Source organism: Ixodes scapularis, unplaced genomic scaffold (assembly GCF_016920785.2).
Source record: "Ixodes scapularis isolate PalLabHiFi unplaced genomic scaffold, ASM1692078v2 PGA_scaffold1__304_contigs__length_218370807, whole genome shotgun sequence".
Taxonomy (NCBI): domain Eukaryota; kingdom Metazoa; phylum Arthropoda; class Arachnida; order Ixodida; family Ixodidae; genus Ixodes; species Ixodes scapularis.
Window position 1 is genome coordinate 80,104,702 of NW_024609846.1, and position 18,906 is coordinate 80,123,607.

The window sequence follows — 18,906 nt, forward strand, 5'->3', positions numbered from 1 at the left end:
GTTTCTGAGACTGCCTGCTCAACTTCCAGGTTGTACAGCATGTGACGTCGCCCCGCCGGAAAGCTCAAGAAAATTTTAACGTTATCGTTTTGGCATAACTTTCATTTGCTCTTTTCTCGATAGCTATTTCGAATTTAGAGATAATGGATGGCACACCGGGAAAAGTAAAGCCTGGGTGTTCCGAAAATGCCTCTTTAGTTTCTTGTAGCTAAAACAAAAAAAAAGAATTCCAAAGCTCTTTTTTAATGGAAAAATTTCTAATTCCTAAGTTCCCAAAGTTGTGCAGTCCAGACACAGAACAGTCAGTGTTCACATTCGAAATGCTTCCCCACATACTGCAAATGAGAATTATTAAAACTGTTGAATGATGCTAATTAGAAGAACAATAGCCACAGAAAGGCCAGTAACCCAAACCTCAAAGGCTTACTGCACCGTAGGCTGCATGGTATGCTGTGAGAACTGCAACGAGCGATTTTCCTTCCATGCGAGCATAGTTTATTCGTCTGGTTTTCGTAACTTGGCTAGCTCCGATCATTATATCAAATGTTTCCTGATGCATTTCGACTGCATTCTTTGAGCAGCCAAGTGGTGGAACTAGTTTCATACAAGTTTGCTGTGTCTGCAACGGCTCTTGTGGCTGTGAGCGAAATGACTTGAACTAAGTGCCACAATATCCTCCAAGGTTGCTTTTTTTCTCTTTTTGTTTTGTACAACACTTTTATTGTCGTTTTACAACCTGAGGCAGGTGTCTAAAACCTACAATGCTTGAAGCTTTGTCATAACGGGCAACGCGATAGATAGGCTCTGAACCTTGCTTTCTATCTTTCTCTCTTCCTCAGGTCACGATAGACCGCCACCCCGTCCGCTTCTTTGTCCACAAGAGGCCGCACGTCGACTACTTCCTGGATATAGTGAGTCAACTCTGTTTATGCCATTCCACTCAAAGCATCACTGGGAACTTGACCCTTGTTTCGCATTGGCAGTCGGCTTTGCTTTTCATTTTAGGACAAAGATAATAAGAGCCTAGACTAAAATGCTTCTGCAATGATCTTTTATGAAGCACTACTGACAGGGAAAACCTGCACTACTGACAGGAAAACCTGTCTTACTAAAGCCATTGACAGCAAGATAAGAACAATAGGGACGTCCTTTATTTTTTTTTTTTGCCTCCAGCGCAAACTTCCTACCTTCTATATAAGGTTCTGGCCTTATCGAAGGTGGGCCTCATCAAAGTTAGGTCTGCCTTCAATGAGGTAGGCCTATGAAGGTAGGTTCTGAAAGGCAGCAGGCACGTGCTGGAGGCCGGGCACTCCAAAAAGGCGCCAGGTCACTTACCGCGTCAGCAACCATAGTCAGCCATACATCCTCCTTGATAGTAGCGACACGAGGGGCGTCGATGCGCGAGAACCTCGTTGTATTCTGAATTTTTCTCGGTCAACCTACAATTGGTTCGTGTTTACACATCGTAATTCTGGCCGGCGGTTCTGTGGCGCAGGTGAGCCAGTGGTACGACCTGGTGGTGTTTACGGCCAGCATGGAAATCTACGGGGCAGCTGTGGCCGACAAGCTGGACAATAACCGGGGCATCCTCAGGAAGCGCTACTACCGACAGGTGAGGACACCGGGACCGGCTGTCGGCGTGCGACTTGCCTGAAAAGGGTCTGGAAAAGTCACGGGGGCGGAGGGGATTTGGTGATTGAACGTGGTAATGCGTCGCAGCCTGTGCCGGATTAAGGTATGGGCTAAAGGGGCTGCAATCCCAGGCTCGAGGCTGTCAGGGGGACCCCGTACCGGCCCCTAAAAATTAGAAAGGAAAAAAAAAAAAGAGCTTGTTTGTTTCAAACTAAAAGGAGGAAGAAAAAAAAAATTTTTGAGGAACCTTTAATTTCCTAGCTATGTTCTCATTCGTATATTTTTTTTTGTTTCAACAGGGAAGGGGGAATGTCGTAAAGTTCCCTTCTCTAGATGGGCTTGCGTTTGTGAACTCGTTGCAGAAAACCGCTAGAGCTGGGGTGGCCAGGCTGACCCGGCCTAAGAACCGCAAACAAAACCACGAAACTGCCAAGAGCCACAGGGGGGGTGGGGGGGACAAACTTTGCCCAGAGCAATGAATGAAACTCCAACTACTTTCCATCTATCCAAGTCAAAAGCAGTCCAACTGTACATAGGGTAGCAGTAGCACATGACTACCAAACCGCTACCTGTCTTTCGATTTGAAATGCATTGCATTTTTCTTTTCGGGAAGTGCTCGTGTGACCGAGAGGGGGGCGGGGGAGGGTAGAGGGAGTTGCAAGCCGCACTTTAACACGCGAGGAGCCGCATGCAACTCGCGAGCTGCAGCTTGGCCACCCCTGCACTAGAGCAACAAAATGTAAGCGTGGCCTCCCACCCTCCTCGTTGCAAGGAGCAAAGTCGTCGATGTTGGCGGTCCCATTGAAGCTTCCCATTGAAGCTTCTAATTGAGACTGTACGGAAGGATGGCCACGGAGTTCTTTTTTGTACTGGGGCCCCCTCGACGAATTTCATGAACAACGGTGGGTCAGAAGTTCAGCAAGTGTTGCCAAAAGCTGCACAAGAAACACGCATTGTACATGCCACTTTTTTAAAAAAGTTTTATCTCTTAAAAGGGTTTTGTGGGGAATGTTTCCTCTTAGAAAAAAAATGTAATAAATTAAAAAATCCGTAAAAATGTAATTTTTCTGAAATGACAATTGTGAAGCCTTTGTGGTCCAGAGTATACACTGGACCACAAAGAATTCAGTAAATATAAATACTGAATTCGGTCTCTAATTATAAAAAAAAAAAAAAAGCAATTCGGTAAGCATTAAAGAGCCCAACCACGGAACCGACTGGCGCCATCTTGGTCTTGCTTGAAAGCTGGTTTCCCGTGCTTGGTTTCGACCTGCTTGGAACTGGCATCCGCATCAGGGCGGCGACGTCGTCTACCGTGTGCTTTTCTCTCCAGCTCCAGAGACGCTGATAGTTCGAAGCGCACGCTCGTCATCGTCGTCATCCATTTGTACAATAACATTTCATCATCATTAGAAGCGGCACTGCAGGCCTTCAAGGTATGGGCGATTCGCCTTTCTGCGGTGCCACGGTTCTCCTGAGCTAAAATAAATATATCATATATTATATCATATATCCTCTGAAAAGCCGCTCTCCAGTTGGCCTTGGCGTGTGCCTCCTCTCCTGGCTTCCTCAGCCTGCCCGTTCACCTGCTGTACGTCGTCTGCTTTCATTCGCTACACCATTCGAGAGACACACGCTGTCCTTGCTCTTTTTTAGTTCCATTAATGATATTGCTTTCATTTGCTTTTTACTTTTTAGTGTTTTTCATGTCCCCTGGTTTTCATCTAATCAAAATGTGAATATTTTGGTCCCTGACTCGCTTTTCTTTTTAGCTTTTCATTTTTGTGTGCTTTTACCCGCTTTGCGTCATTGTTCTATTTCGTTTTGCTCATTTTGGTGGCAGGGGACACCCGTTTAAAAATGAGCACGTGGATAGTGCACTGTGCTTGGATAAGAAGAGAACCGCGTCATTGAAAACGACAGTGTCAACTTCGGTAGCACCACAAGTCGTTTTACTGCTTGGGAGCATGGCTGCATGAACAACTTCAGCAACGCTGCAAGGCACTTCATCGACGCCGCAAGGCACTTCACCACTTGTGGACGGGGCCAGACCAAGCTCGAGTGCCGATCGCATTTGTAAACGCAAAGAATCTGCAGAGGACACAAAATCTTTGTTGGTGGAGAAGTTGGCGACTTCTTGAAAGTTAGAGCTCCTCGACGTCAGCTTGGGAAGCGAAGACAACAAGCGCGGCGCAGAGTATGTCGTCGTGGACATGAAAGTGCTGCAGAAGCTCTTTGCGTCCACAACGTGCAGCAAGTGCGGGATGGCCACTGTTGAACTTTCTAAGTGTGACGAGAGGTAGTTCGGCCTAGCGGTGAAGCTAGTGCTCACATACTCAAGCTGCGATATCACCGAGCGCCTCTTTTTGTCGCCACAATTCACTGGAGCAACCAAGATCATGCCCTTTGAGATCAACTCGAGAGCAATAAAGGGGATCCAGAGCGTAGGAAAGGGAGCAACTGCCCTCGTGGACTTCTGTGCCATTCCGAACCTCTCCCACTGGGCGCTTCACCACAAGACCTTCGGGGGAGACATGGACACCATGGTGCAAGCTTGCCAGGTAGCAGCAAAAGCCACAGAAGCAGCAAGTGTGCAGGGGGTGAAGGACCTGTACCAGAACTTCCTCAATCCCGTTGGAAACGTGGATATCATTTTTGATGCGATGAGGAAGATTCCTAGGCACAACTCGAACATTGCAGTGAGGTGCACACTCGAGCTGTACTCTGGCCTGGTGCTGGACCACGTTGTCCTCTCCAGGTACTGCTGTGGCTGCCAGGGGGCACTTTACCCAGATGACGACGTGTATGGCGACTGGGCTTTGAACCACAGGTGCCTCAAGAACATCGACTACAACGCTGAACAAATGTAGGCCGAGGCAGCCCTGATCCTGTTCAAGACGTCCCTGGAGAAGAATGGCCTGCGTACATGAGCATTCTTTTTGATGGAGACAGCCGCACCTGCCATGCTCTGACGCAGAGGGTATTTATGTCTGCCATGACATCGAGAAGGAGGGCTGCCTGAGCTATGTGCACAAGCGGATAGGGGCAGCTTTGTGCACCTTGGTAGAAAAGAAGGCACAAGGGGAGCCTTTTGGAGGAAAAGGAAAGCTGACTCAGGACAGGATTAAAAAATTCTCAAACTACTATGGATACGCATAGAGGACCCACAGGTCCTAGGGATGGAAAAGGCGGTGCAGGCAGCTTTGTTGCACATAATGTCGACAGACAAAGTCCCGGACCACAGTGACTCTCCAGACAAGAACAATTTCTAATGCTCCTACAAATGTGCACTGGCCAACCACGTGGAGCGACCAGCACACAAGGGCCCTCTACCAGGCTTCATTCACACAGCACTGGAGCCGGTCTTTCAGAGGCAATCAGGCCCTCCTGGAGCTCTGCAGTGAGGGCATGACACAGGACGCCATTGAGAGCCTACATTCGGTGATCTGGGGCCAAAACTTCGAGAGCATACATGACTCTGCCGGCTGTGGAAAGGGCTGTCGCTGAGGCAGTGCCTCGCTTCAACTGGTGCATGGAAAAGACCAGCAAGGCAGTAGCAGAGCAGATCGGCTACAGCACTGGGAGCTGTCTGACACGTTGGAGCCTCGAGAAGGACAAGCAGAGGTTCCGCTAGTCCGACAAAGCTCGCACGGAGAGTGAGGGGGTGAAGAAGAAGATGGCCAAGAGGCACACGCCCGACAGGACTCGAGACTACTTCCCAGGAGTCATGTGGACCTACACTCACCACCGAAAAACTCTGACGTGATTTTCTGTACTTTTCTTTTATCCAGTTGCCATTGTTTTATGAACTCAGTAGTAAAAGTTCTAACAAAAAAAACTTCAAATGCGATTTCCCCAGCTTTGTCTTTTTTTTATAAGCAGCCATTGCCTTACGGATGTTTTGATAATGTTTGCATAAGTGAATAGCAGTGAAGTTGGTATTATTCTTCTCGGCAACAACTGATTTGGATCTTAAAGCTTTTGTTTTTGTCATAGACGCTGAAATGTTTACCAATTATGGGCAGATTTTGTGTGCTTTCAGATTTGTGATTTATTCATAGTAAAATCTGATCCTTAAAAATTCTATTAGTACAATATAAGTTGGGCTAATTGGTGTAGCATTGTGAAAGGGCAAAATGCAGTGGGAAAAACAATGCAGTCAGAGAAGGTGTACGCACACAAAGTGCTGACTTTTAGGCTGTATGATAGACCCTTGCAACTTGCTGCACATTGAAAAAAAAAAAATGTGTTTAATGAAAATTAATAATAATAATAATAATAATCTTTAATTCAAAACAAGTCGTACAAAAATAAAAAGACTGGCCCACGAAAGCAGCATTCTGCTTGTATGTGGGGCTAGGCGACCAATGAAATACATGTTAGAATTACACAAAGGCTAACATCATACGGTACATGAACCAAAAAAAATTTTGCAATACCAGCGAAGTAACACTGTGCAACGATTACCTAACATTCTCAAATCACCAGAGCGAAGAGAAATAAAAGAAACTGGTTTAGACAGTCCATCACGTAAACCAAAAACACCTCAAAATATTAACATATAAAAAAAAAGATTTTCAGCGGTCTGGCTACGATAGTCAAACAAAGATGCTTGACTCCATCCTTTTAGTTTTCTTTTAAATATTGTTTGGGATGTTACATTCATAAGGGATTCTGGAAGTTCTTTAAATAAGGAAGGAATATAATGATCTTTATATTTCTTACCATACAATGTGTATATTTTCTAAATAACATACCTTTTCAGTAAGTCTCAAATCTCTACTTTCAATTACGGCAGTTTTGTATGAATTACTGAAATAATCATTCGTGATTACTGCGTATCTAAAAAACTAGAAAAAAAAATGCCCAACTCTTTAGCTTTTTCCTAAGTTTCTAATATTTGGTGAGAAGTTCCATATGCTGTGTTGTTTACCATGTGTTTGAGTACTCTATTGCTTTTGTTCTGTATTCTGAACAACGACCATAGAGTGTGATGCCGTACTGTAGTGCAGCTTTCGTTGAAGCTTTAAACACAAGCAGTCTTATCTTTAGGCGGCTGACACTTAATTTTATATAAATGTGCAGATATGACCTAATTATAACAACTTGTAAGAAATGACCTAATCAGAATTTGATATTTTGCCATACCTTTCATTCTAGAGGAGATACTTGAAGATATGTAAAATATAATTTCAAATGTGATAAAAAAAAAAAATCATGATCCATTTTATTTTGTGGAGGTAGATGACCAACGAAGGTGTTAGCACACGACACAGACTTGCCACAGAATTTTGAAGAAAGGTACAAACACATTTGTTGTCTTGATCGGTGTTCATTGTGATGAAAGGTAGGCACACACATGTCGAGGACTATCGCCACCCCAAGGAGCCGGAGGAAACTAGGCGCTATGGGACTACCACCCGGTGGAAAGAAAGAAAGCTAGGCATGCAAGCGCCTGGAACAACGACAAAGAGAGGGCAGTGCGAGCCCTCTCTGAGTTTTGTTGGTGCACAAAAAAAATCCATGGAACAATCACCGTAGACTGCTTCGATGTAAAAGAAAAAAAAAAAAAAGAAAGAATTTAAGGGCCCACATTGTCTGTTAAAACAAGCAAAAAGAAATACTGGTGATCCTTCCGAAACCCCCCTTTCTAGCCACTAACAGGCGTTTCAAAGAGCCGGCTCTTGAGATGTCCCCAAGCATTTTCGTTCGTAACTGGCTGCAAGCAACGTTTACTCTGGAGTCACTGTGTGGTTTGCTAGTGCGAGGGACCACCTTCCCCTCTATCTAGTGATATGAGCACTGCAGTAATTTCACAAACTTCTTAGGTATGACCTATTATTTTTAGCTTAGTGTAATATATCCAAATGGCTGTGAAGTTCAAAGTTACTGTATTTAGATGAAACAAGACCACTTCTGCATGTTGAAGAAGAGCTTGAAAATATCTCCTATTTCCCTATCGAAGTGCTGGAGCGATCAACTATTCTTGAAGCAGCAGCTCTAGTCAACAGTTGCCTCTGCATCAATTCCGTCCCGTGAAACTCGAATCTCATTATAATCGAATCTACCAACACAGAAACCGCCCAAGACGTACCATAAAACAAACAATATCTGTGTTTCATGAGGGTGTGAAATTTAGATATTGCCATCATTGTCTTACCACTACCATCATCGTCATCATAGTTAATATTAATCATCATTGTTAGGGACCTCATGAACACCCTTAGCCCAGGGCCCCAAAGTTCTTTAATCCGGTCCCAACCGCAACTCTGAGGAAGTGTAGCGAACGCTCGTGCTGCAGAACCCGGGGATCCTGGGTTCAATCCCCACCCCCGCCCGTTTCACTCTGGATGAGCATCGTACCGGCAAGCGTTCGTGTATCACTACTGCATTGTGCATTTTAAAGACCCCAGGCTAGCGGTCGTACTGCACCAGCTAAATTTTTCACCTATGGCGGAAATACCAGACGTCCACTGGGGCTGACTAACGCATGGCAGAATCATAATTACTTTTACGGGGGCAAAGATGAGTGGATAGACTGAAGGCCTGCAACTGGAAGCTTTGTGGCCTGAGTTCTGGCATAGGGTTCCCAGCAGTCCACTGGTACTTTGATCTAGACCCAGAATTCCTCAGGCCTGCAGCTTTTCTCGACGCTGGTAAAACGTTTTTATAGTTTGAGCTTAATTTATGCGTAGTTGTGCCGTGTGTTTATGCATGCCCATGAGCTAATTGTTCCCATGTTGCTCTGAATGCTGTGTAATAATGTTGACATAGTTTGTAAGCTTCCGAACTGCGAGACTTGAGAGGACGGTGGTTTGTAAGCTCATACTCAAAGTAGTTAAGGGATCTTGAGATTAACAAGTTTGAGAATTCCTGCTTTGTTAAAGGTGTTGCCATCTTACAGTTTACTTGATTCTAATTACTTTTTTCCTGGTAAATTTTCGCTCAAAAAAGGACTAGGGTCCCTGCAGCTGGCTATTTCTTGACAGTTTATGTAGTTACGCAGCATATAGCATCAACTTTCAAAATGGCTGCTGTCCTATTTTTGTGAGTTTTCAATAGAAAGTAGCCACAGAACGAAGCTGCATTTTTGTCTGTCGTGATGGGCGACGCATGCTCCCGTGTCAAAGCGTCTGGAAGTGCACTCCTCCACCTTATGTGTGCATTGCGGGAAAACGAAATAATGCGGAGCAGCAGATATGCACTTTCTCCAGCTGGTGCAGCTGGAAAACACGTCGTGAAATTTGAGGCATAGAAGCGTCTGTTTGTAGTATCCTCTTCTCTTTATATCCCTCCGTCTTCCTGATCTTGTCTTGGCCCATTCTGGTCTTAGTATTTTTTCTCTTACATTACATGCTTCACTGACACTGTTCTTTCTAGTAATACGAAGTTATTAATACTGTGCACCCAAGCTGCATTTCGCTTTTACATGGTGGTGTTGTTCTACCCAATATTTTTAAAGCGCAGCACTTAGATGCCTGTTTCCGGCTTGAGTGGTGTTGCCGTCGGCCTAATTGCCCGTTGCATCATGGGACGTTTCCCATAATGACGTCGTACGTAACGTCACGTGTGACATCACGAGGGCCATGAGGAAGTATGAGGCGGAGGAAATTTTTACGCTAAATTTGTCAGCAAAAAAATTTCCGTTAAATTTAGCTGAATTATTCCCCACTAAATTTACCTTAAAAAAATTACCCTTTTAATTCAGCGGAAAACTTTCCCCGCTAAATTTAGCGGAAAAATTTCTCCACTAATTATAGCGAAAAATTCCCCGCTAACTTTAGCAGAAAATTTTTTCTGCTAAATTTAGCGGGAAAATTTTTTCCCTATATTTAGCGGAAATGTTTCCCCGCTATATTTTGCGAAAAAAATTCCCCGCAAAATTTAGTGGAAAATTTTCCCCGCTAAATTTAACAGAAAAATTTCCCCGCTAATTTTAGCAGAAAAAATTCCCTGCTAAATTTAGCGGAAACATTTCTCGGCTAAATTTAGCACAAAAGTTTTTCCGCTGAATTTAGCACGTAAATTTTTGCGCTGAATTTAGCAAGAAATCTAGCGAAAAGACCCTGCTGAATTTAGTGTAAACATTTTTCCGCTAAATTTAGTGGAGAAGAATTATCTGCTAAGTTTAGAGGAAAAATTTCCTGCTAAATTTAGCGGAAAAATATTCCCCTCTAAATTTAGCAGAAAAAAATTCCCCGCAAAATTTACCGGAAAATTTTTCCCTCTTATTTTAGCTCGTAATTTTTTCCGCTGAATTCAGCAGGAAATGTAGCGATAATTTCCTGCTAAATGGTAGGGGAGCAAGAGGAGAGGAGGGGAGGGGAGGAGGGGCATACACTCTCCTCTTCTTTTCCAGGAGCTGCGCTCTAATTCAGCATTACAGGGAGCTGTAAACATCTTTCTTTTTTTTTTACAACATCATTCGTATTATTGCACAATTTTCGGAAAATAAGCCTACAGGTGGAGATGGTGAGGGCAATTTTTATTAGAAATGAGTCACTACGTCAGATTTTTGGAACTTCCAACTTTTGACTCTCTCATGTAAACTGTTGTGACAATTAAAAAAAAATATGTCGAAAGCTGTGGCAGCCAGAAACGTCAACGAGGCCTTCATTATACGAGGAATTTCGCCCTCCCTCTTGCATTGTTGTGCCAGGTTTGTTTGTTGGTAACATCAGGCGCAGACAATTGGAGAGCCATGGGGTGGCTGAGATAAGGGACCATTCATGAGAACATGGAAACTCGCATAAGTCCAGTGACCGTAATTCATAGTGCAGTCTTAGATGTAAAATGAAATGAGACAGTCTCCTTGCCATGTCTCTTTTTAATATAACAAAGAGTCTTTTTTCTAAGGTTGTAAGATTTGACCCCTCCAAATCACCCCCCTGCCTATTGCACTAGCTGAGAAGGATATTGAATTTGAAGAAAGGCTGGGAAAGATTTGAATATGGGCATCTTCAAAATCTTGTGTCTAAAGTTTCTTTTGTTTTTATTAGTAGAAGTAACATACTTGCCAGCTAAAATTTTGCCAGAACTGTTTGATGCTGCACGTTGAGCGTGGGAGGGGAGGGGCGTAGGGGCGGAAATCTAGCGAAAATGACGTCATCCGCATTTTTTCGAAATAAAAGTGCTTCGCATTCATATGTACCCATTCTGAGGGCAAGAATTGTATTCTGGGAACAGAACACTAGTGTAGAATGCTGATTTCAACTTGGTTTATTTTTAAAAGGGCTTCAGCTTCCCTTAAGTTCAAGCATACTTTCTGCTCCAACCCATTGTTGCTGAGCAGTGGGCGTGCCCTATTGCATCTGCCTATGTTGCTTTGCAGCACTGTACGCTGGACTATGGCAGCTACACCAAAGACCTTTCGGCCATCACGCAAGACTTGTCAAGCATCTTCATCCTGGACAACTCGCCTGGCGCATACCGGTCCTACCCAGGTGAGGGGCCTCCTGGCTGGGATCCCTTTAGACATGTATTCCGAGCAAGGTAGCATTTCAGAAATCACAAATCACTTCTTGATTGACCTCTAGTATTGCAAAAGCTTTCCTGAAGTAAACTTCGTTTCTTTTTTTTTTTTTCTTCAAAGTTTCTGTCTAATGTTTGTTGCTGATGGATATGGTTGACTGTATAGCTCAACGGCGCACGACACAAAAGCACCGATGGTACAGTGCACGACACGAAAGTACACGTGCACGCTGTGGAAAATTTTGAGGACGATTTTCGCAACTATAAAGCTACCTGAGGGGTCCCTATTCAGTAAAGAAGGCAACATACAAGAGGTCGTCTTCTGCAGGCTCGGTGCAATTGTTAAAACAATTTTGCGCTCATTTTTTTTTTTTTCTTTTTAGAAACTGCTTTTGGAAATTGGTTATGTGATGATATCCTGGATATTCCAAATAAAATCTCGCTTTACGTTTTCAGTGGTCAAACTTTATTCGAGGGTATTTGCTGCTGACTTCGTGCGACGACTCGAAAATACCCCCAAAGAAGTAGCCCAAGGCATGGACATCATCATATTTTGATGCCAATTACAAACAAATAGCCCTATGCCTACCACAAAAATATTGAAAAAAAAAAAAATATTTGAAAATAATGATTTTATTTTATGTGCCCTGTGAATTTAATATGCAATACAAAGGCCAAAAACCAATGCCAAAAAAAATTATTATATGAGGAATTTTTGAACACACTGAAAAAGAAAAGGAGACTGAACTTCGGCTTCACTGCATTACCGCGGACAGTTCACATCACCTTGCACATGGACGTTCAGGCCGGGCGTAGCAGTACTGCAGACAGTGCACATCACCTTGCACGCAAAGTGAACGCAGAATGTGGAGGGGCTGGAGGGGGATTTTTTACATTGATTCTAGTCCAATGCCGACACGCCGACACGATTTCCTCATCGGAATCGGAGTCATCTGAGCTAGAATTTAATAACTCAGTTGCATCGCTCTTGCTGTCCGATACAAGATCCATTTCCTCGTCTTCCGAATCTGAAGAAGAGACGTCACCATATCTTCGTTTTTGCCACAATTTTCAGGCATGATCATCACTATGAATGCAGTGACCAGGAGTTGATGCTGCTATTTTTAAACCCCTGTTGCCTGCGTTGAAACAATTTTCTGCCAAATTCAGAGATTTACCGCTTTTGTATTTTCCGTGAAGTGCCATCTATCCACGGCAAAGCTAACTAGAAACACGTGGACTAGCCCAGTTTGTCCATGGTAGCATATTGGAGCCCGAATTAAGATGGACGAGCCCAGCTCCTCTTCAAGGGGAGCGGCACAAACAGTGTAGACGAACCCTGGTCGTGCATGGTTGGGAAGGGGTCAATAGACCTGTTCACTAACCCCATCACAAGACGGGCAAGGGGTTGCAAAGCAAAAGGCTCGAGGTACACCTAAGCACTTCTTATGAGTTGTGAATGTGAACGCACGCATGCCGTTCTTTGCTCCTTTCTTTCATCTGCGGCTTACAATGCGCTGACCTTGGGCGTGGGACTGTGGAGCCGCTACCTCGCGGACACGCAGCGCCTTCGGGTGAGCGTGTGCCTTGCGGCGCAAGGAAGGAACAGACAGCAACGTAGTTCCCAGCAGAACAAACCCCTTGGTTTATTCCATGCGCCGTATTTATTGCCACGCGCCGTACAACCGATAAGAGGCGAGCGAACGCAATGATCAGTGATAACACAACAGTGTGAGCACACAGTCGGGATGACACTACGCAAACTGACGCGTAGCGGCCATTGGGAACCTCGTCGACGTGCGCCCGCCAATGGGACTGAAGTGTAAAAGGTGCCGTTGGCTAGCTTTGTGTGTGGTTTCGTTAAGGTGCCGTTTTGCATGGTTTCAAAGCTGATGACGTCGGCTCGCTCCATGAGACAGTTAATGATTTCGCATTAAAATAAATACCGGCCAACATCGTCCCATACAAAATGGTCCCGGACAGAATTGCACACCAGATGAATCTCGGAGGCTACGGTTTTATTCTGCCATCTTTCCAACGCATTGTACAATTTCGTCCTGCAGATATCTGCTGTTGCCAATTTAAAAAAAAAATATATTACCCATTTATTGGCCTTGATAGCGCTCTCGTGTCGTGCGCCCTCCCGTCGGCGCTCTCCTGTCATGTGCTGTCGAGGCGCTCTCCCGAGGAAAGAGGCACAAACTGTGTGGGATGATTTTTTAATTTATTAAACAGTTCTGTATTTTGTAAGTGGAGAGCCCGTGTAAATTGGTAGCAGACAAGTAGAGATTTTAGCATAGTTGTAAACCCGAGACTGGGGATACGGACAAGGGACAAAACACAGAACGACACGTGTTTTGACCCTTGTCCGTATCCCCGGTCTCGGGTTTACAGCTGTGCTCAATCTACACCAGCTAGCCTGCACCCTCACCATTGCTTCATTAAGAGATTTTAGACTTGGCCGTAATCTTGAGGGCAGTGCGGTTGCTGTGGTCGTAAAAAAAAAAATGAGAACGACGGGGCATGCCGTTCGAACACCCGGTCTGTAGCGTGCACTCCGTGCCTTCTACCGCGCCTCGGTTGCGTGTCGGTGAGTGTTGGCGACAAGGTGTTTTGATGGTTCCTTCTTACAGTTCCTATTTGTGACATTATGACCAGAACTATCGGCCAGCAGTGTACGCAGTATTTCCTTTTTTTTTGGGGGGGGGGGGGGGGGGGGAAGGGGGGGGGGCAAGGGCAAGGGGGGAAGGGAGGGAGGGAGGGGGGCTGAAGTGAAATAGTTTGCCCCCCACCCAAAAATAAAAGTAATATTGAAGTTCTCTTTTTTTTTTTGCAAAAACTTTATGTAGAGTTATACCTGAAACTCGTATGATCAGCCTGCCACTAAGCTTAGAGTGGAAATTGTCGGGTTCCAGCGTCTTTAAAATGTGAACTTTTGTGAATGAACATCCTTATACACATGGCAGTGTAGAGTTATACCTGAAACTCGTATGATTGGCCTGCCACTAAGCTTAGAGTCGAAATTGTTGCATTCCAGCGTCTTTAAAATGTGAACTTCTGTTAATGAACAGCCTTATTACACATGACGGATGGTAAAATTAATATAGTTACCGTACCTCGCCGTCATCTGGTTTTGCGCCGTCTGCCGCTTCACAGTGACGGTTTGCAACTGAAGCTTTAGGCTTGAAGCTTTAGGCGGCATATTTTGGTAGGAGGCAGATTTCGGAAAGGGGCTAGAGTGGTGCCAATAACCTTGCAAGCTTACACCTTAACCCTGCCCAATCAGTATGAAGAAAGCAGGACTATGCCTCTACTGTGAACCTAACCTCCTTGACAAGAAAAGATGAGCACACGCGTGGTTGACCACTAAAACTTATTCTTTTAAGCAGTGCAACGCATGTCTGTCTCGCTCGTTTCGATGACGGCTGGCGTTGTGATCACTTCATTGATTTAGACCACCATCTAGTCTAAAATTACATGAATGAAGGCAGAGGAGCACAGTGTCAAAAGATGGACGAATGTCCTTGTCCCGGACCAGCAGCAGGAACACACGTGCGACAAACAAAAGCAGCGCATCGCACTCACTGCCCCACGCAGGGGAAGGGCGACCCAGGTTTGCAAGCTAGAGTCAGAAAACGAAAGGGAAATGGGACTTCGCCTCAAGTATCAAACAGGGAGGCGCTGCGATTGAACTTGACCGTGGTGGGGCAGTGCTGTCGTTCGGTGTTTCTAATGTCGCTGTGGAAGGTTGAAAGAAAAAAAAAAAGGAAAAAGAAACAGAAGGAAGAGAGGTGCTTGCACTGGTACTCGAATGAACCACTGAGCTAACTTAACAGCAGTGGTGCTGAGCTATGAAAGAGAAAGGAAGAGAACAAGAGGAGGGTGTTTGCTTTTGCTTGAAACTTCATTTTCGCCAATTGTTTGTTGATGCATTTGTTTCCTCCTTCGAAATAGTGAGACCTTTTTACTTTCTGACAGTGGAGGGAGAAGGACGAGCCTTGGAAATAATGAACATTAAAAACTTCAGAAAAAAATTAAGTAGAAAAGGTTTGATTCTTCTATCGTTCTTTTATGTGGACGGGTTCATCTAAGCCAGGGGTCTCAAACACGTGGCCAGCGGGTTCTTGCGACTCGCTGGGACGCGGCCCCCAAGTATCAAGTGGCTCCGAACCTTTGTTCCCGTGTCTCAAGCGGTACATGCGTCATAAGTACTGGTCTCATGCCGCCAGTTTATTTGCGCTTAAAACGTAGCTCTGCACTTGTAGCGTGTTTACAGATTTTTCTCTGTTCTGTTTCTTTTGGACTCAGTATTCTTTTGCCTTAATTTTTGCTTTCCAGCTCTTCCTCATGTTAATCACCAGTACGGAAATCTCACTACGTCACTACACGTGCAAACTCTTTAGAATCTGCCCTGCCTGCATGAACACTTGCTCAGGAGGAGCAACTTCAAAAGATAGAGCTATGAGCTTGGGTTTCTTGAAGTCGAAAAATAAAGAATTGTTTAATAACGCTGCTACCGAAATTGTCAGACAAGCATAAACAATTGTATGAAGTTTTTTGTTTTTTTTTCAAGAAATGTTGCTCTTGATAATTTCATAGAAAATTGAGCGACATGGCAACAAGAGTGTGCTTGCTCTTTTTTTCTATTGACAAGTGCAAGTAAGTGTGGTGTAATATTACATTTTGTCATCACATCCGTGGGGGGCCTAAAGTAGTCACATTAGGAAATCAAAGCTGAAGATGCACGTTTGCGAAAAGCAGAAAGCATGGGGTCCCTTCTCTAGAAAGTCTCAGATGTGCCACTGAGAGACTTCTAACTCTAACTAAATCATAACACTAACTCACCACTAACTACACTAAACACTTAGCTTAGCGCTAGTGGTTTAGCACCACTAGATTTTAACCAAGAACATTTCCTATAGCATCACAATTGCAGGGCGATTTGCGGCACATTTTCTTTATGACTGTTGTCTATTCATCTGGTGGTCTGCAGACACTGCGAGGGGATAGCAGATGTCCTGTTAGTCAGTGAAGCGGCATCCACAATATTCGCAATTTCAAACTCATGCTGTCTTTGCCGTACCACTAAGTTTTCCGTGCTACACTTAAGGCTGTTTCACACATTTGCATTTGACTGCGCTCAAGTGCATAGTATTCTCTTTGTCTTATGATAAGAGTACACACTGGCACCATGTATCGGACAGCCCCGGAACAGGGTATAGCTATACTGAAGATTTTGCGGTCTTCACGTCCTCTTCTGGCTCCTTAAGCAGCAGTCACTGTTCTCGCCCTGCAGACAACGCCATCCCGATCAAGTCGTGGTTCTCGGATCCGAGGGACATGGCCTTGCTCAACCTGCTACCCGTGTTGGATGCGCTGCGCTTCACGAGCGACGTGCGCTCGGTACTCAGCCGGAACCTGCACCTGCACAACATGTGGTAGCACCCTCGCTCGTCTGTGGCCTCCTCCGACCCTCCACTCCCGCTCTCTCTCTCTTCGGCCTGCACAGAGAGAGGAGCGGACGACGGCGCTAAGACCATGGCCCCCGGCTTTGGATGAGACCCTTCGTCCAGCTCGCGAAAGGAGGAGGAGGAAGATGATGAAGCCGACGGATGCAATGCCCCCGTCTCGCTTCCCGCAAGCGAGCTGTTGTCGCAGCGAAACAAGTCGCCACTGTTGCTCCGCGGACAGCGGGTTTCGTCTTTTCTTGACGGCCCTTTCATGTCTTCATTTTGTTTGTTTTGTTCCCAATTGTGTTGTCTTTTTTTTTGTCTCTATCAAACCATTTGTGCCGCGTCAAGGACGGGTGGCTCGCTTCCCGAGGGAGTGTCGGTGCCCCAATTCTCGGCGTCTTAAAAACGGTACCGTGTCGTCTGCCGAACGAGTCGCATGTCGCTCGACCCGCGTGGTGTTGGAGTTCTGCCTCATCTGCTTCGCGGGTGGCGGGTCCCGGGGAGTGTCGCCGACGGATCGTCGCCAAAGAATTGCGCCGTCTCGTTATGGGGCGACTTAAGTGAGAACGGATGGTCGCGGGCCCGGACGATGGAAGTACCCTTGTCGATTCGACGTGCTGCTCTGCCGTCCATCACGGCAGATGCCTCCTCCTCTCTGGACGTCATCCACCAGTTCGCCACTGGTGCAGTTATTCCTACTGTTTCGCCAACATAAGGCTGACTGACGTACGCCAGTGTGGAACGGGTGGACAAGAGTGCAACGAACATGTTTTCTTTGTTTCTTTTTATTGAGCCTGCCCTTCTAAATTGTGAGCTCTAAACGGACTGAGACGCAAGGAAAGGCCAAGTTGGTTTACGCCCCTAACCTTTGGTGCCTCCCCACCCTTTTTTAGAATCTGTACTTTTCAAACGGCAAAAGCAAGGGTAATATCTGTGCATTGGTCTTGGGGTTTCGCCGTGTTTGGCCGTCAGTGCAGCCATTTGCCGGGCTTTTCCCATTGCCATACCGCACCTAATGGCAGGCTCGCATCAATAGGATTGCTGCCACTTTTGCTGGCGCTATCACTTAAAACACACTGGCTTTTACCTCCCCCTTCAGACCCTTTTGGTGCAAACGGTTTCCAAGGTGGTCCCTTGCACCGGATGCTCCATTGTTTCGCCTTGGTGTCTTTGTTTTTATTTAAGCTCTTCCATCGTTCAACCCACAGCATCGTCATTAATGTATCACGTTTCTTGCTTTGCTCTCTGTTGCGTAATTGTGGGAAATTTAAGCTGGGTTAGCACAATGCTAATGCAGTATTTTTGTTGTCCGTACTTTACCCTTTGCTTTGTCTGTTATGATTGTTCAGGCTCCATTTTCTGCAAAGCACTTGGGCAGAAAAAGTCAGGCTCCATTTTCTGCGAAGCACTCTGGCAGAAAAAGCCAGAACTTTCTCCGCCTTTTGTGCTGACTTCATTTCTGAGGGGCTGTGGAAGGTCCCACAAATGTTTGCTGGCAGGCATCTGAAATTTATCGAAACATTGCAACGTTCCCTTGGCAACTCATTTTTGTTTCGCTTCTCATTCTTCGAAACTGTTTTACCCGTCGCGCCGTGACGATTTGCACAGCAACCGGTGTTGATTTCACGACTGGTGATATTTTCACTGTGCATAGTTTTTGTTTTGATATATGTGTGTATGTTTGCACGGACGTATCTGTGCTCAAAAAGGTTTTGCTGCAACCTGATTTTTTCTTTTACTTTCTCGCTTGCCGTTGCTGTACTATAAGAGCTAAGTCATGCTAAGTTATTTTTCAGCCCAGTGTCTTTTGCACACTTGCTGAGTGGCAGTGCCTGCAAGAGTGGACAAAAAGCTGCTGTTTACGTTGTTGATTTTTTAGCTTTTGTTAGGTGTACTTGTTCCCATGGTTTGTGTGTTTTTTTTTTCTTCTGCTGATAGCAGTTATGATTGATAATTCTTTGAGCAACATTTGTTCCGAGACCTTACGATTGATGTGCCTGGCATTATTATTGCTATTACATTGCACATATGGATGGAGGCGCCTTTCGCTATGTTTTCCCAATTGTATATTTTGTACATAATGTACACAACACTTAGATATTACAATAACTGAGAAAACAAAAGTATGGCTCAAACTTTTTTCTGTACAAACGGTCCTGTGATTGTACAAAAGGAAAACAAAATGTGAATAAATTGAGCAAAGCTTTGATTGTTTGATTGGTCTCCTGTTCAATTCATATATTTTGTTGCTGGGATCCTTACTTATTAGGGAGCTTTAGAATAACGCACGCTAAAGCTTTGCGTACGCAAAGAATAGCGTCGTCGCCACTGTGCATGAGCCGAACGCTAA

At 45.0% G+C, this 18,906-nt stretch overlaps 1 protein-coding gene across 2 annotated transcripts in view; it reads left to right on the forward strand.

Moving 5' to 3' along the window:
• Nucleotides 1-18,773, forward strand: part of LOC8035202 (CTD nuclear envelope phosphatase 1A) — a 37,639-nt gene extending 18,866 nt beyond the window's left edge. For both annotated transcript variants that reach the window (XM_002411120.4, XM_029983210.2), the window contains exons 4-7: nucleotides 840-911; nucleotides 1,496-1,612; nucleotides 10,964-11,075; nucleotides 16,400-18,773. In XM_002411120.4, the coding sequence (XP_002411165.2) occupies nucleotides 840-911; nucleotides 1,496-1,612; nucleotides 10,964-11,075; nucleotides 16,400-16,545 (447 nt within the window). In that variant the 3' untranslated portion in view covers nucleotides 16,546-18,773. The remainder of the gene's footprint in view (nucleotides 1-839; nucleotides 912-1,495; nucleotides 1,613-10,963; nucleotides 11,076-16,399) is intronic.
• The last annotated feature ends 133 nt before the right edge of the window (nucleotides 18,774-18,906 follow it).